The sequence below is a fragment of the Lissotriton helveticus genome, chromosome 3_1 (genome assembly GCF_964261635.1).
Source record: "Lissotriton helveticus chromosome 3_1, aLisHel1.1, whole genome shotgun sequence".
Lineage (NCBI taxonomy): Eukaryota > Metazoa > Chordata > Amphibia > Caudata > Salamandridae > Lissotriton > Lissotriton helveticus.
Genome location: NC_136061.1, coordinates 618,893,410 through 618,909,840, shown reverse-complemented (window position 1 = coordinate 618,909,840; position 16,431 = coordinate 618,893,410). Strand labels below are relative to the sequence as shown.

Below are 16,431 nucleotides of genomic sequence, written 5' to 3'. Positions count from 1 at the left end.
TCATCTTGGTAATTAGGCTTTTCGTACCAACCTGTTGTGAATCTATCAATTCTCCACTGGAATTTAGTATTCTATCGCAGACAAAAGTATAACTCGAGCTGGCAACCAGTGCTTAATTTGAGCTCGTGGTTGCCGCTGGGGGCCACCAAATTTATTTTAAACGTTGGCACTTATGTTCATGCATCATATATTTCCTGAGTGCAAGAGACAAAAGACAGAGATCAGAAAGACGGAGGAAGAGAAAGAATGCAAAACCGTTGCAAAGAGACAAAAGAAGGACCCTGCACGAGCAAGAAAAGGGACAGGGAGTGTCTGACAGTAGACTAGAGGCTACCAGCGTTGGTATGAGATGTAATGACGATTAACGGAACCAGCCTCACGTTATGAGCAGAGCTTTGGGCACCATGACTCTGTCTTTCACCAATTACGCCCTAAATGGCAAAGCTCTGTCTGTAAAGATGAACCAGGCTTTCACCATTTAAAAAAGAGAACTTCGGGCGAGATGTATCAACGCTTTTTGCGATCGCAAAAATGCATTTTGCAATGTATCAAACATTTTTAATTCGTAATATGGGTAATCGCAATTATTTGCGATTACGTAAATTGCTAATGCAGTTAGGGAATTGCAATTTGTGATTCCCTAAATGCAAGTATTGCAGCTATCGCAAATTGTGAATTGGCATTAAGGAATTGCAACTTACCACCAACTTCTAGTTGGTGGTAATTTGTAAATTCCTAGAAAAATGCAATTTTCTGCATTTTTCCAAGTGCCATGTGGCGCACATACATGCCATTAGGGCATGTATGTGCGCCACATGTGCACACTTACCTGTTTGGGGGTTCATCAGGGTGGCCTTTTGGCCCCCCCTATCACCCTTCAAAATGTATTTGCAATTTGCGAGTACCTATTTGGTACTCTCAAATTGCGAATATCTTCCCATTCATTCCTATGGGCCTCTTGGCCCATAGGAATGAATGTGAAGGCATTCCTCAATAGCGAATCGCGATTTGCTGTTAAGGAATATGTAGGAATCGCAAAATGTTTGCAATAACCTACATACATTGCATTTTGCGAGTCTATAATAGCGAATCGGCAAAAATTCACTATTATAGACTACATCTGGCCCATAGATGTTACATACCATGGAGCTCGTTTACCTACAAGCATAAAGACAAATTAGTTTGAGAGCATTCTGTATGTACATTTCGCATTAAGAATGCAGCTGGTGAGGGGGGTGCACACCTTCAGCCTTCAAGGAGATGTGCCTCATTTGTCTCACACTATGGTGAGGAGTGGTCTCATTGCAGCTCTTTTTCTGTGACGCTACAGGTAAAGGGAAGTCTTATCATGCTTTACCGTAATCATTTCAGGGTTTAAACCAAGTTTTTGTAGTTGGAAGTGTGCAAGTTATGCTACAGAGCCCTCTCTGCATGGGTAGAACCAAAGCGTATGATAAGCACATTAAATATAATGGAGAGGGAATGTAGTGACAAACGAAGAAAAGGGAAGGGATAGATGGATTTCCATACTCACTGGTGCTCAATCTGGAAGTTGAGGTGTCCGCTGAACCAGTCATTGAAGAGTGACTGATGAACGTTGCAGGTAGCCTGGAGCTTGGATCAAGAGGGAGACTGTTAGTGAAATGACAGAATCTTCCCACAAGACACCAAACTATATCACCCTCCTCGTCACAACTTTCACCCCCATGGACTTTCATATGATAAGGACATTTATCCAACCTCCCTCTTCATAGAGCTCCTTGTCCAGCCAATGTATTCCTTCCCATTTACAGGGTTTCTCTGGTTCCGTCTGATGAGCTCGCTATTCACAGAGTTTTGTTTTCTCAACTCCCTCGTGTCTCGGTTTTCCATTAAATAACAGGATACACTTCCAACCCTTCCCCTTGCCGAAATCTCACCTGAGTGGAGACCCAGTCCTTGTTCTGGTCATAGTCGATGTTCATCGGAATGTGATTCATCTGTGTCACCCAGACAAACCAGTTGCTCTCAATGAATCTGTCCAATGAGGAAAAACAATGTATGTAGTCTACGTTATCAAAACCAGCCAACGTTGAAGCATTCACACCAGTTACTTTTTATTTATATTTATACCATTTATAAAGCGCAACTGTCACCAAACTTGCATCTTGGCGCTAAAACATCTGAGCAGGTGCAAACTGCTAAACATATAACAATCAGGGAAGAACAGGCACAATAATTATCTGGGGAAAAGCCAGGTCTTCCATGCTTTCCCGAATGGCAGCAAATCTGTTGCAGATCTAAGTGGTGGCGGCACCGTGTTCCATAGTTGGGTCGCTTTGACTGAAAAGGCCTGATCCCTTGTATTGCCTTCCGAAACGTATTAATACAGACTAAATCTGCAGTGCCAGAGAGAAGATGTCTCCCAGGGGTATGCCCTTTTTTTCTTATTTGTAGGGGCACCGGGCCAGTGCCCTGCAATGCCTGGAACACAATGAAAATGGCTTTAAAGTAGATCCTCTGCTTCAGAGGAAGCCAGTGCAATTCCTTCAATGATGCCGATGATCTGCGAGGTCTGCTTAAGGCAAGTTTGGCTGCTGCCACTAGGACTCTATAAAGCAGACAATCGGGGGGCCCCAAGTAGCAAATTTACTAAGTATGACGCTACACACTACAAGCGATTTTGCTTCAATAGGGAATAGTGGGTGCACCTTCCCGAGACTGCGTAGGAGTGCAAAACATGTGCCTGCTACTTTTGTGACATGGTTATCCAAGGATAACTTGTTATCAAAAGTGACCCCCAAGTTTCAGACTGTGTCTGATATCAACAGTTGATTTCCAAATGAGAGCGGTCAAAAATTAGAGGGGAGAGCCATTGAAATTTTACTTGCCGAGCAACACAGAAATTCTGTTTTGTCCCTGTTTAGTTTTAATGAATTTGCATTCATCCAACTGACGATATTCAACATTAATTTCTGAAATGCTGTTACTGCCCCCTCTTGATTACTATTAAAGGACAAAATCAGCTGAGTGTCGTTGGCATAGTTGGCCAGCCTAATGTCATGCTTCTTTATCAAGGTAATAAGTGGCCTCATATAAATGTTGAACAGAACAGGGCTCCTATGGTACTACATGTCGCAGATTTTTAAATTCAGAGCAGGAGGGGCATAAGGAACAGCCTGACACCTGTCCGACAGGTAGTACTCCATCCACTTTAGCGCTGTACCTACAACTCCAATTGAGGCTAATCTGGACACAAGGACTTTGTGGCCAACCATGTCAAAGGCAGCCAACAAAGCAAGCATAATCAAGACTGTCCAGAGTGACAAGTAAGGCTGATTCCGTACCATACCCAGGTCGATAACCAAATTTTCATTCTCAAGGAGACAGTAAGATTCCAGATATTGAGATAATCTTGTGCTTACACATCTTTCCAGAATCTTCACAGAGAAGAGGAGGAGCGAAATGGGCCTATAGTTACTCAGAACTGAGGGATCAGCTGACGATTTCTTCAAGAGGATGTAACCATTGCTTACTTTGACGTCTGCAGTACCATACTCATCTCCAATGATTGGTTGCACACCTGCAGTGTAGGCAGGGTAAGCTAATCTCCCAGGTCTTCCCATATCCTCGGAGGCAAGGGATCCAAGAGAGATCCCGAATTAGTGTACCTGGCGATATCTAAAAAGGTCTCCTCTGAGTTAGTATCAAAGGTATCAAGCCTGCAATTATGGCTATCACTATAGGGTCATAGTGGAGCCGACCACAGATAATTTGGTAAATCTCTGGCTGTCAGTCGCACGAGCAGTGTGTCTCTAGAGTATCAGCGGTGTTCAGTTCAAAGAATGCAGTTTGAACCGAGGTACCAACGCCCTACAAAATCTTGCTGATCTTTTTGTGTCAAAATCTTTTTATTGGTCTTTTACAACAATACAATAGGCAGAGTTGAAGTGGTTGGGGTATATGGCGAAGGAAAGGTAGTTAGAGGAGACTCCCTGGTGACTTTGTCCCATGTGTGGAGAGTAGTTGCTGTGGGGGTGCTGAGATCTACATTAGGTGACCTATGTTTCTTTTGTATCCATGGCAGGTTCCACATGGTCCTACCTGCAATCTGTCTGTTCATATGGAGCCAATGTTAATCGGAGGCTTTAAGACATCATTCAGCAAGAACCCTAAGCTGGGCGGCATTGTAGTATGCATGGAAATCCGGGGTCTCATCAGTAGGCAGTAGGATAATCAGGCCCTTCGCCCCTGCCAGACAAATTTGGTGACCATTGTCTTTAACTCAGTGAACAGTTCCTTATCTGATGCAATCAGCAGACTCTGAAAGAGGTAAAGGAGACGTGGCGGGGCATTTATCTTGATCGCATTGATTCTGCCTATCCAAGAGATAAATGCAGACTCCCATTTTTTTAAATCGGATTTGAGTTACCTCAGGAGTGGGGGATAGTTAGCCTTGTATAAGTCTGTGAGTATGGGGGTAAATTTAATACCCAGGTAGGTGATTTCTTTACATGTACAACAGAAGGGAGAAGTCCCTTCAATCGATGCCATCACTTCTTGGAGGAAGGTCAGAGTAGAAATGACTTAGAGAGATTGACTCTGAAACCTGCTACCTTTTCAAAGTGGTTAAGTTCTGCCTGTATGTTCGGCAGCTAGGTCGAATGGTTGGTAATGGGAAGGAGGACATCATCTGTGAAGAACGACATTTTGTGCTTGTCGGAGCCAAACGTAACTCCTCTGATATCTGGGTTGGCTCTTACTAGAGCTGCAAATGGTTCGATGCATAGGGCGAAGAGCAAAGGGAGAGCGGACAGCCCTGCCTCGTGCCCCGCGAGAGTTAGAAGGGTTCCGAGGTTTCCACATTTACAAGCACTCGGGACTTGGCGGAGTGATAGTTGGTCTGAATCATACCTATAAAGGGTTCGCTGAACCCAAAGCGGCGTAGGGTAGCACGTAAGAAGGCCCAATCGACCCAGTGGAAGCCTTCTCCGCATCCTGAGAGGAGGTCCGCTGGGATACGTTTCTTTTGCACCTTCTTCTATTAGATGAAGTATCCTCCGTAAATTATCGCAGGTTTGTCTACCCTTGATAAAGCCCAATTGGTCGGGGTGTATTAATGAGGGAAGGATGTTTTCAATTCGACTTGCAAGAATCTTAGCGTCCAAGTTTAGGGGGGCTATGGGTCGGTACGATGAGCATTGTTGGGGATCCTTCGCCGCTTTCGAGATCAAGGTAATTAACGCTACCCCCATGGACGAGGAGACCTGTTGCGTAGTCGCTATTGCATTAGAGAGGTCCTTCAGGAGCAGGGTTAATTCGGGAGCAAAGGTTCTGTAGAATTGGGCAGTCAACCCATCGGGCTTGGGGCTTTCCGACGTTTGAGAGTATTGATCGCCTTCTGGACCTCTTCTGTTGAGATAGGCTAGCTAAGTTCAGAGTTGCTCACAGGGGAGACCTGCGGGAGGTCTACTGAGTTCAGGTATCGCGATTGGTCCTGGGCTATCGTGGGATCTGCTACATAGAGTGAACGCTATAAATCCCGGAAAGCGTTTGCTTTCCCCGCTTCGCTAAAATGTGACGTGCCCCTGCTGTCGATTATGTGCTTGATGCACTCCTTTTCCTGACGCGCTCTGAGTTGTCGTGCTAGTAGTGTACCAATTTTGTTCCCCCTTCATGTCCTCGGGATGGTAGGCATAGGATAGTTTTTCTGCTCTGTTGGTGTCTATGGCTTGCAGCTACCCTTGAAGTGCAGTTACCCCGCCTCAGGGTTTTAACGGATGGGGTGTCTTTGTGCTCCTGTTCCGCGCCCCGCAGCTCCCCCTCTAGTAAAATTCGTTCCCCTGCCTGTTGCTTTTTAAGGGTGGTGGCCAGAGCTATACACTTACCCCTGATGACTGCCTTAAATGCATCCCAGTTGTTCACGTGAGAGGGGTCTATGGGGTCAGTAGTGGTGAAGAACTTTTTAATTGCCCTCCATAGGTTATCTCGGAGGAGCCAAACCCTACAGAGAAAATTGGGAAGTACCATTTATCGGTTTTAGAGCGCGGCGCCGGTCAATTGAGTAGTAAAGCTAGAGGTGCTCAGTCTGATAGGCATATCGGATGCAAGTGGACTCCAGAAAGCGAACGGAGGAGGGCCTGACTAGCAAAAGCATAATCTATACTAGTGTAGGTTCTGTGGGAGTGCCAGAAAAACGTGTAGTCCCGCATTGAAGGATTAAAAGTCCTCCAAGTGTATAGTAAGCCTAGACGTTGAAGGGAGGCTTTAAGAGATTTACTAAAAACTCCTCGTGCTGACCTATGGGGGTGGGTTGTACCTATGGACGAGTCCCAGATGAGATTGAAGTCTCCAATAAGATTGTCACCTGAGGCAAATCTCTCCAATGCCAAGAGGAATGTGAGGAGAAAGTCCTATTGCCCCGTGTTGGGTGCATACACTGTAGTGCTTTGGCTAATGTAGAGTTTAGTCGCTAGTCCTGCGCGCTTAGGAGGGCACTGATTTAGACTCTTCCTAGTGGGCATTATATCCACGTGAGTGTGCACACTGAGTCTTCCCTAATTCAGGAGAATGTGCCCCTGTGTAGGTCATCCCTTCGTCTTCTTGCCCCCTCTCCTGGGGGTCTGCCAAGGTATGGGTGAGCGACGTTCTGGGGATGAATACGAGCGATTCTCTCCTGAGGTTGCTGCCTGAAGCGGTGGGTCGACCCTGAGACAAGCAGCGCTGCTGCTTCCACTAGCTCTGTAAAGTGGTACTCTTTGTTGTCGAGGAGAAAGGCTATGCCAAAGGTGTAAGTCCACCTGTATTTAAGTTGGCATTCCCTCAGCGCCTCAATCATTGGACGGATTTGTAGTCTGCGGGCCGGGTGGCTTGGGCACCGTCATGGAACAGGGAGCACATCGACCCTTGAAGGTGACTTTATTGTTGTTTCTAGCTTTCCGTAGGACCATTTTTTTGATCTTATGGGAGCTGAATTTTGCAAGAATGTCTCTTGGTCACCTGTTTTCTCCAAGGAGTCTTGGGCCCGCTCTGTGCACTTGCTCTAGCTGGACATCTGGGCACATCTCCCAGGACCGTCGATAAGAGCTCCACTATAAATGACTCTAGGTCCGGACCTTTGCAGCCCTCTTCCAGACCCCTCACCCTTATGTTGTCCAGAGGTCCTCACACCTGAGCATGGTAGCATGTAACTGGGTGCCTAGAGTGGCAGATCCCTCCTCCAGAGGCTTTAACCGGCTCTCCAGTTCTTGGCATTTCGCTTCCAAATCCATGGTACGGGTGCCCATCGAATCTACTTCTGCCTGCAGCGCCACTCATTTTGTTCCCATCTCCGTCAGGAACGCTTTAAAGGAGGCACTGATTTCCAGCTTTAATGTCCTCGCTCAGTTATTTTTTTGAACTCTTTTAGTGTCAGCAGTCGATCTTCTCGGGTGAGTGCCATACCTGCTTTCTCTTGCGGATCCCCCTCCTTTTCTGCCCCAGCCTCGGCAGGTGCGAAATAGCTGTAAACCATGTTGGCTTGTGATTTTTTGGGTGGCATAGGGCTGGGGAGTCTCAGTCAGCACGGGGCCACCTCCTATCTAGGTAGGTGTGAGCACAGAACAAGGTCCTCCGGGCTGTGGCGAATCTCCAGAAAAAACGGCAGTCACAGGCAGGTCAGCGAGGCCCCGGGCCCACGCTTGTGATAGCCGGAGTGCAGCAGGTTCAGTAGGCCCCCTCAGCAACAGACCCAGCCACCGCGAGTGAAGTGGGATCACCGACGTAGCAGCCGCAGGAAATGATGGCCCAGTGTCTCCCTCCACCTTGTCTGCCTCAGATCTTCATCCTGAATGTCCCCCAGCGACTATTTCCTTTTTTTCCACGAGGCTAGAACATCCACCAAGTGAGTCCCTCAGAACTCCTCATTGTCAGTGCCTATCGGGCGCCATCTTGAAGTCAGGCATAGTCGGAAGCCAGCAGGACAAGAGCTTCCAATGCCTCTTCATGGCCAGAGGTTAGTGATCACAAGAGTCAGGGAGCTCCTCTGTTCTTTGCCTTGTCGCTTGCGTACGTCTCCCCCTGGGGGCCGGGTCTCCTCACTTAATGCCTCATGGCGCTGGGGGCGGCCGTTCCAGTTTTGCCACCGCGATGCTACAGGGTCCGGATGACCGTGCCACACCTCCGACTTGCATGGTGAATGCGGTCTCTCCGGCAAACCCAAATGGTCGCCGCTCCCTTTGGTGCTCTGTCTAGCGCTCTGCGGTGGCTGCCACCATCTTGGATTCTGTGCGCCGGAGGTGATTCGGGTTGCCTCAGCATCCTCTATAATCAGCGCAACTTACATTAGCTGCACCCATGAATTTCACTGCATTTCATATGTCGATAGTGCGGGATTCCCGGGGCCTAGAGCGGAGCCGAATGGAGTCACGTCCTCGCTGCCATGATGGTTGGCCACGCCCCCCTTGCTGATCTTTTTGTCAAAGAAATCAGAAAGATCATTGCAACGTTCCTGGGGAGAAGTAACAGCTTGCTTTAAACAATCAGTCTGTTAGTTCCTGAAGAATCTCAGAGACATTTTTTGCCCCATTGTTAGCTGCAAGAATGCTATTACCATAAAAGTCAGCCTTGGCTTTACTGACCTCTTTTTTGTATTCACTTAGTGCACTCAAGACATTTTGTATCTGCTTCGGAATAGCCACTATGCCATTTCCTTTCAAGCTTCTTACATGCCAACGTGAGCATTTTTAATGGTTTGTTATACCAAGGTGAAGATGATCTATGGCGCAATTTCAAATTAGTGAGGGGGTATTACTTTGTCCAAAGTTTCAACAATCCCCTGCTCATATGCTAGGCAGTTGTCCACAACGCATTGCCTAGAGTCAACGGTGTTAGAAAAGTGTGGTTGGTCTACTCAATTTTTACCATGCACTCCCTTTCCTTGTTAATCCTGAGACTAGCGTGGGAGGACAAGATTGCTTCAACAATATAAGGAAAGATATAAGGGCATGGTCAGTACAGTACAAAGGTAGAATATCCTACACAAATATGGGCCCGTCGGGGGCAAATATAAGATCCAGAGTGTGCCCCGCCTATGGGTTGGATCATGCACTAGTTGATGGAGACCCAAGGCTTCACATAAACCCTGCAATTCTTTAAAAGAAGATGAAAAGTACCCTTCTGTACATAGATTGAAGAACCCCCAAATGAAAAAGATTTGATTGAGCACGCTCCATATTGGAGATGGCTTCTATCAGGGGATCAAGATATATATTTGGGAGACCTGGATGCACAGGATGGCCGAAAAAAACACTGCCTTTCTCAGTTTTCAATGCAAAATCCAGGAGTTCAGGGCCACCTAACTCATCAAGTTCCGGCATAGAGATTTTTCACTTTTCAATGTAATTACTCCAACTATTACCCCTCTTCTTGTTGGTGCGTGGTTAAGGCAATGCTTTAAACCTTAGCGGGCTTGTTATGCCTGAATCTGCCTCTGAGTCAGGGGTGGTCCAGGTTTCCGTTAAGAACAGTACATCTCAGTCCCCTGACTCTAGTAGCAAATAGATTACCTCCGAATGTTTTACTAGTGATCTAGCATTAAGTAGGACACAGCGTAGGTGAATGGGCTTCTTACTACAGCCACTTGGAGAGTTACTATCCCAATAATCTGGCCAGCATGAAAACATAAACCTGTAACAATGAGCTACACCCGCTATGAAACTCAATACCAGTTTCCCAAAGGAACCAGGTCATTGAGAAAGTAAAAACCACTGCATTTTCGATAGACTTCCAAGTACGTCAATGCATCTGTTACTCTTATACCAGCAAAGCAAGGCAACACATAAACAAGTTGCATTTCAAGACTCAGTTGTTTAAGGAAACGCAAATTATTTTCTAAGAATCTGGCAGTAATAAACATGTAAACCAGGCATTCTCCATAAAGGAATTTGCACGGTAAGAAGTAGATAGGTCAGTTACTTTCCATGTATTAGACTATACTCAGGGAATCACTTAAGAACACACAGAGCAGCTGCTCTCCAGGAGTAGGTCTATAAAAGCAACGCACCAGCCAGTTACTTATCAGAGCCCATGCAGATCAGACATGTTTTTATGGATTGTCTTATCCTTATCCTGTAACCAGACCAGTAGGGCAATAAATCAATAAAATACCACGACAGACGCGGCTACAGTGACCAATGACATAGAAGAAGGACACTGCGGTGGAGGCAGGCTAGTCTTTGGCAGTGGTTTAGGTACAGGTAGATTGTGGTTGTCGAGGCGTGTGAAGGATGACGATGAGGTGAGACAGAGAATCGATTTAGTAGAGGGCACTCACCTCACCAGCATGAAGAGGCCAAAGAGTCCGCCTACTCCCAGGAGGGGCTGGTAGGTGAAATAGAGTCGAGCGTAAAATGTGAGCATCCAAGCCAGATCCTGCAAGATAAATACGAGACAGTCAACCAGAAAAGAAGCCAGCCTACATCTCAATTAAATGGCAACAGTTGTCTCCAAGAAAATAGTCAAGGTTCATAAGCAAATAGTCAAGGCAGGACGGGGGTACTAGCAGCAGAAGGAAAAAAACACAAGAAAACAAAACTGTTGGTTACTGGTTGTTGGCAGGAATTGCAAAGTAAGGAGAAACTTACCAGTCGTCGTTCTTCAATATAAAAAAGCATTACATAACCTTGCTTACTAATGCAGAACTTTATAAAAGGACTACACGTGTAGCAAGCACATGCCAGTGTGTTACCTAGTGCGCCAGGAGCCCAGTTTAGAGAAATGGGTCTCTTTGGCTAGGCCTTCTGATCGACCACTAGGAAGCGATGCAGAACAATGTGTAGCCGCACCATGCAGGACTATTGTGGTCTGGGGAGGCATATGCAAAATTAACTATGACTGCCCCGTTTTAGGTCTCACCTACAGACAGTTTAGGCAGACCTATTGTTACCAATATAGAACATATACTTAGAGTACTATTATTATCTTTAGGGTATTGAAAAACAATTGGCCGGTGCTCTACATCAGTTAACCTTGTGATGCGTTAATTTCATACATTTAATTGAAGTTTGGGGTAAAACAAATATAGTTTTATAGAGTATAAAGATACCCCAAACAAAGGTGAGCCTATGCATTGATTATTTAACACCTTGCGTGCTCATGACGAGCTCAGCTCGTTATGAGGCATGGTGGCGCTGTGCTCATGACGAGCTGAGCTCGTCATGACCGCCACAACGCTCACACGCGGGGATAATTCCCCTGCTGTGCTGAACGTTCTGTGGAAACGGGCGTGGTCATGACGTGCCCCGCGGCAAAGGGGTTAATCTTCACCAGACAAATAGTTCCAATCATTTTTCATAATCCAAACAAGTTGTGATAATGTTTCACAGTAGGAGTCCCTCATACTGTAGCCTCCAGAAGCAGCTGACATATGTTTTGTGATTTACCTCGCTTTCTCAAGACTGTAACATTATGAATACATAAAAAATAACAATCTATTTCACTGCTTTCTTCCTATATAGCATTACTATTGCATTATTTGATGGAAGTAATGATCCATTCATTGTTATCGATTTTCACAATATATTCCAAAACAGGCAATCCAAAATCAAAATAATATAAATTCAGTGTGAGTTATCTACATATATGGTACTTAATCATTGTCATTCCAGTTCAACTAATTTTGATAAAAAACAAGTTACTTACCTGTATGTACACTGTGGTTCTCCAGTATTGATATCTTTTATAGATTCACATGCTTGAATCTTCCCCGTCGTCATGGTGGGAGTCCCACGGTAATAGTAAAGGAAAATGCTACTTACCAGTATGCATCTGTTCTTTGCATTTAGCGCTGCAGAGTTACACACTGTGCATAGATCGCCACCTATTGTTGGGCCCGGATGTTTGCAGTTGTTTTTGTCCTGAAAAGTCTTTGGAAGTCACGGGATAGGTGACTCCTCCTTTAGACAATAGTGCACATGGGCATCGCCTCCATCCTTAGACTGTTTTTTGCCAGCAGGGAAATGATGGAGTTTTGTAAGAAACAGGAAGGATGCTCATGTAAGTTGTATCTAATTAAGATAATACTGGAACAGATCAAGGTAGCCGGGGAGGCGGGTGGGCGTGTGTAACTCTGCAGCTCTACATGCCAAGAACAGATGCATACTGGTAAGTAGCATTTTCCGTTCGAGGCGTATGAGCTGCAGATTACACACTGTGCATAGATTGTATAGCAGTACCCACTCTTAGCGGCGACCACCCGTATCTGTTGCAGTAGTTTGAAACAGTCTTTTGAGACCAGCCTGGCCCACAGTAGCTTGTTGTTTGGTTAGCACATCTACACAACAGTGTTTTGTGAATGTGTGCGGTGTCGACCATGTGGCTGCTTTGCAGATGTCATCTAGGGGAATGTTCCCTAAAAATGCCATTGAAGCCCCTATCTTTCTAGTAGAGTGGGCTTTAGGAGGAATAGATAATGTACGTTTAGCTTTGTGGTAGCAAAGTTGTATACATTTGACAATCCACCTAGCTATCCCCAATTTTGATATGGGGTTGCCTTTGTGTGGTGGTGAGAAAGACACAAAAAGTTGTTTACTTTTACGAAAGGATTGTGATCTTTCAGTGTAGTAAAGCAATGTTCTTTTGACATCTAAAGTATGAGGAGCTCTTTCTGCGACTGTCTGTGACTGCGAAAAGAATACTGGCAGCTCTACAGATTAATTGAGATGGAAGGGTGAAATGACTTTTGGAAGGAATTTAGGATTGGTACGGAGAACAACCTTATTATGGTGCATTTGCAGAAAAGGTTCTTGAATGGTTAATGCTTGTAGCTCACTAACTCTTCTTAGAAAAGTAATAGCTACTAGGAAAGCAACTTTCCAGGTTAAGAATTGCAACTCACATTTATGTAAAGGTTCAAATGGAGGTCCCATTAACCGTGTGAGAACAATGTTTAAATTCCACACAGGTGAAGGTGGTGCTCTGGGAGGAATTACTCTTTTAAGGCCCTCCATAAAAGCCTTTATGGCAGGTACTCTAAAGAGTGATAGATGTTGTTTATTTTGTAAGTATGCTGCAATGGCAGCAAGATGCAGTCTAATAGATGTGTACGCTAAGTTACATCTTTGGAGGTGTAATAGGTATCCTATGATGTCTTGAAAAGACACATCTAGAGGATTGATGTCGTTGTTATGGCAGTATATTACAAAACGCTTCCACTTGGCTGCATAACATGCCCTAGTGGTGGGATGTCTAGCTTCTTTAATGTTCATACAGTCAGGAGGAAGGTTAAGATAACCGAACTCTAGGACCTCAGGAGCCAGATCGCAAGGTTGAGCTGAGCTGGGTCCGGGTGTCTGATCTCTCCATGGTTCTGTGTTAAGAGACGTGGAGACAGGTATAGCTTTTGGTGGGATACCACAGAAATTTGCAGCAGTGAGGTGTACCACGGTTGTCTGGCCCAAGTTGGAGCAACTAGAATGAGAGTGAGGGAATGTAGCTGAAGTTTGCGCACCACTAATTGAAGCAGTGGGAGAGGTGGAAAAGCGTACGCAAATTTGCCGGACCAGTTCATCCATATCGCATTGCCTTTGGACAGCGGGTGTGGATACCTGGCGGCAAAGCTTGGGCAGTTGGTGTTTTCGTAGGTGGCGAAGAGGTCTATCTGAGGTTGTCCCCACATCTGTAAGAACGCATGAAGAACTTGTGGATGAAGTTCCCACTCGTGGATCTGTTGTGTCTGAAAGCTTAACAGATCGGCCATGGTGTTTTGTACCCCTGGAACATTTTGGGCTAAAAGGGAGATGATCTGAGGTATAGCCCATCTCCATATCTGCTGCGCTTACTGAGAGAGTTGCAGAGAGTATGTCCCTCCTTGTTTGTTTATGTAGTACATGGCTGTCATATTGTCTGTGCGGACTAAGACAGCTTTGCCCGATATGTGCTTTTGGAATGCTTTTAGGGCTAGAAAAATGGCTAGTAACTCCAGGTGGTTGATGTGGAGTAACTTTTGTTGCGGTGTCCACCTTCCCTGCATGGTGTGCTGCAGGAGGAGGGCTCCCCAGCCGGAGAGCGATGCGTCCGCTGTCATGACTATTTGAGGAACTGGCTCTAGCAACGGTCGCCCTTTAGAAAGGTTTTTGGTGTTCCACCATTGCAGAGAGCGGTGCGTTCGACCGTCTACCAACACTAGGTCTGGTAATTGACCCTGAGCCTGGTTCCATTGTCATGCTAGGCACTCTTGAAGAGGACGCATCTGTAGTCTTGCATAAGGCACTATGAATATGCAAGAGGCCATCATTCCTATGAGTTGCATGAACACTTGAGCTGGAAGAGAGTGTTCCGGTTGGAATTTGGTAAGAAGAGCTTGCATATTTGTTATCCTAGCAGGGAGGGATAAGCTAGCGTTGTGGAGGTGTTTACTGTGGCACATAGATATTGTTGTACAGCGTTTTAGGACCCTAGTGTAATTTTCCCGATTCACGCCCTTATATAGGTATAAATCACCTTGTCCTTATAGAGGCATAAAAATCATACCCATATTTAGACATAGCCCATGCAGTCCAAATACAGGCATGGATACTTCCACTAGTTCAGAAAAGCCACAACGATTTCTTGGAAAACTCGGCTTCAGCAGTTAGGGACTGCCCCTCACTTGAATATTGATTTGTCCAAGAACTCATGGAGTTTTCAAAGAACTGAGACTCTTTGATGACGTTATTATGTCCAACTTTATGTCAAATTCGGCACCTTCAAAAGGTATAAATATGCCCACACTTGCCATAGCAAACACACGGTGGTTTGGAGCAGTTCGACTATCTACTTGCCCGACGCAGCTCGCTACAGCAAGTGCCGAAGGAAGCCGACCCTCCAGCTGATGCACTGAGAGAGACGCTGTGTTTTCTCTTGCTGAGAAATCCAGCTCCAGTGTTTCCAAGCTCCCCTTGCAGGATGTTGGGAAATCGAGTCCTGAGACAGAGAGATACCAGACCTCTTTCATTTTAAACCAAGGTACGGAGCTTATTAGACTCTAAGAGAAATCTTGGATAGATTCTTGGCAAAAGAATACTAAACTTATGCTACACCACACTTACTTCTTCCCTCGTACTAGACTTAGGTTAGGTACATCGGGGTAGGCGTATTTTAGAAGCACCAGTTGAGTACTTTTAGTCTGTATTTATTCATGTATGTATTTTATGGCTTAGAAACCATACCATGCTTTTACAGTATTATTTTATAATACTCTTCTTGCTGTACGCATTATACTTTACAGCCAGTATTACGATTGTAGCAGTTCATTTCTTCTACATGAGAAAGAAGACTGTTCAATAAATACCTTTTATAGAAAACACCCGTCTCTCTATTTCTCTGCACCACTGATGAAACGAAGCATGCACGATTGTCTGAGTAGAATATCTATCTATTGTTTCCACGACTCTGAAGATCCGTTTTATCTTGGGGAAACAAAGTTGTCATGTTTATGCGGTTGTCAGAAACTAATCCCTTCTTGTGAATTCGAGAAATTTTCTAGTGACCTCTGAGCTAGCTGGCACTCACAATTAAGTTTAATATATTCGATAGAGACTTAGTAGACATAAGTCCTACGTCACATCTATAGGATATATTATTCCAATGCGCAGAGCCTATTGGGAATATAGGAACTACACTACAGTGGGACTTCGTGTGGTTTACTGTGAACCCCAAGTCATGGAGTAATTGGATGGTGGTGTGAGTGTGCTGTACACACTGACTGTATGAGCTGGCTTTTATGAGACAGTCGTCGAGATATGGGAAGATGTGAATATGCTGTCTTCTTAAGTGTGCTGCCACTACTGCAAGGCACTTGGTAAACACTCTTGGTGCTGTTGTGACCCCGAATGGGAGTACTTTGAATTGATAGTGCTCACCGTCTAGTACAACTCTGAGGTACTTTCTGTGAGCTGTGTGAATGGGAATGTGGAAATATGCGTCCTTGAGATCTATAGTGGCAAGGAAGTCGTTTTGTAAAAGGAGAGGAAGAACCTGCTGGGGTGTGACCATATGGAAGTGGTCTGATTGTATGTACAGGTTCAGTGGTCTGAGGTCGATAATGGGCCTTAGAGATCTGTCCTTTTTGGAATTAGAAAGTACAGGGAGTAAACTCCTCTGTTTTGCTGATGCAATGGAACTGGTTCTATTGCGTTTTTTTGTAGGAGGGATGTTACATCTTGCCTGAGTAGTATCAAATGTTCTTGTGACATTGGACGCTGTTTAGGTAGTATGTTTGGGGGGTAGATGTTAGTACGAGACAGTAACTGGAGTGGAATGTCTTGGGGAAAGGGTGGAGGCAGAGCAGGAGTTGTTGGTTTTGCCTCTGCCCTTATTGTTGTTACCTCTGTAACCACCTCTTTGGTAGCCCCTACTGTAGGTGGATTGTGTAGGTGCTTTGTAAGAAGTAGAGAGGCTGTCTGAGGAGTATCCCCTGGTGATGCCACTGTAAGA

At 45.3% G+C, this 16,431-nt stretch overlaps 1 protein-coding gene across 3 annotated transcripts in view; it reads right to left on the bottom strand.

Moving 5' to 3' along the window:
• The window catches only part of FADS1 (fatty acid desaturase 1), a 544,935-nt gene that overhangs the window by 36,628 nt on the left and 491,876 nt on the right, over positions 1–16,431 (bottom strand). For all 3 annotated transcript variants that reach the window (XM_078680603.1, XM_078680602.1, XM_078680604.1), the window contains 3 exons: positions 10,292–10,389; positions 1,920–2,016; positions 1,535–1,614 (listed from right to left, as the gene is read on the bottom strand). In XM_078680603.1, coding sequence (XP_078536729.1) covers positions 1,535–1,614; positions 1,920–2,016; positions 10,292–10,389 — 275 coding nt within the window. The remainder of the gene's footprint in view (positions 1–1,534; positions 1,615–1,919; positions 2,017–10,291; positions 10,390–16,431) is intronic.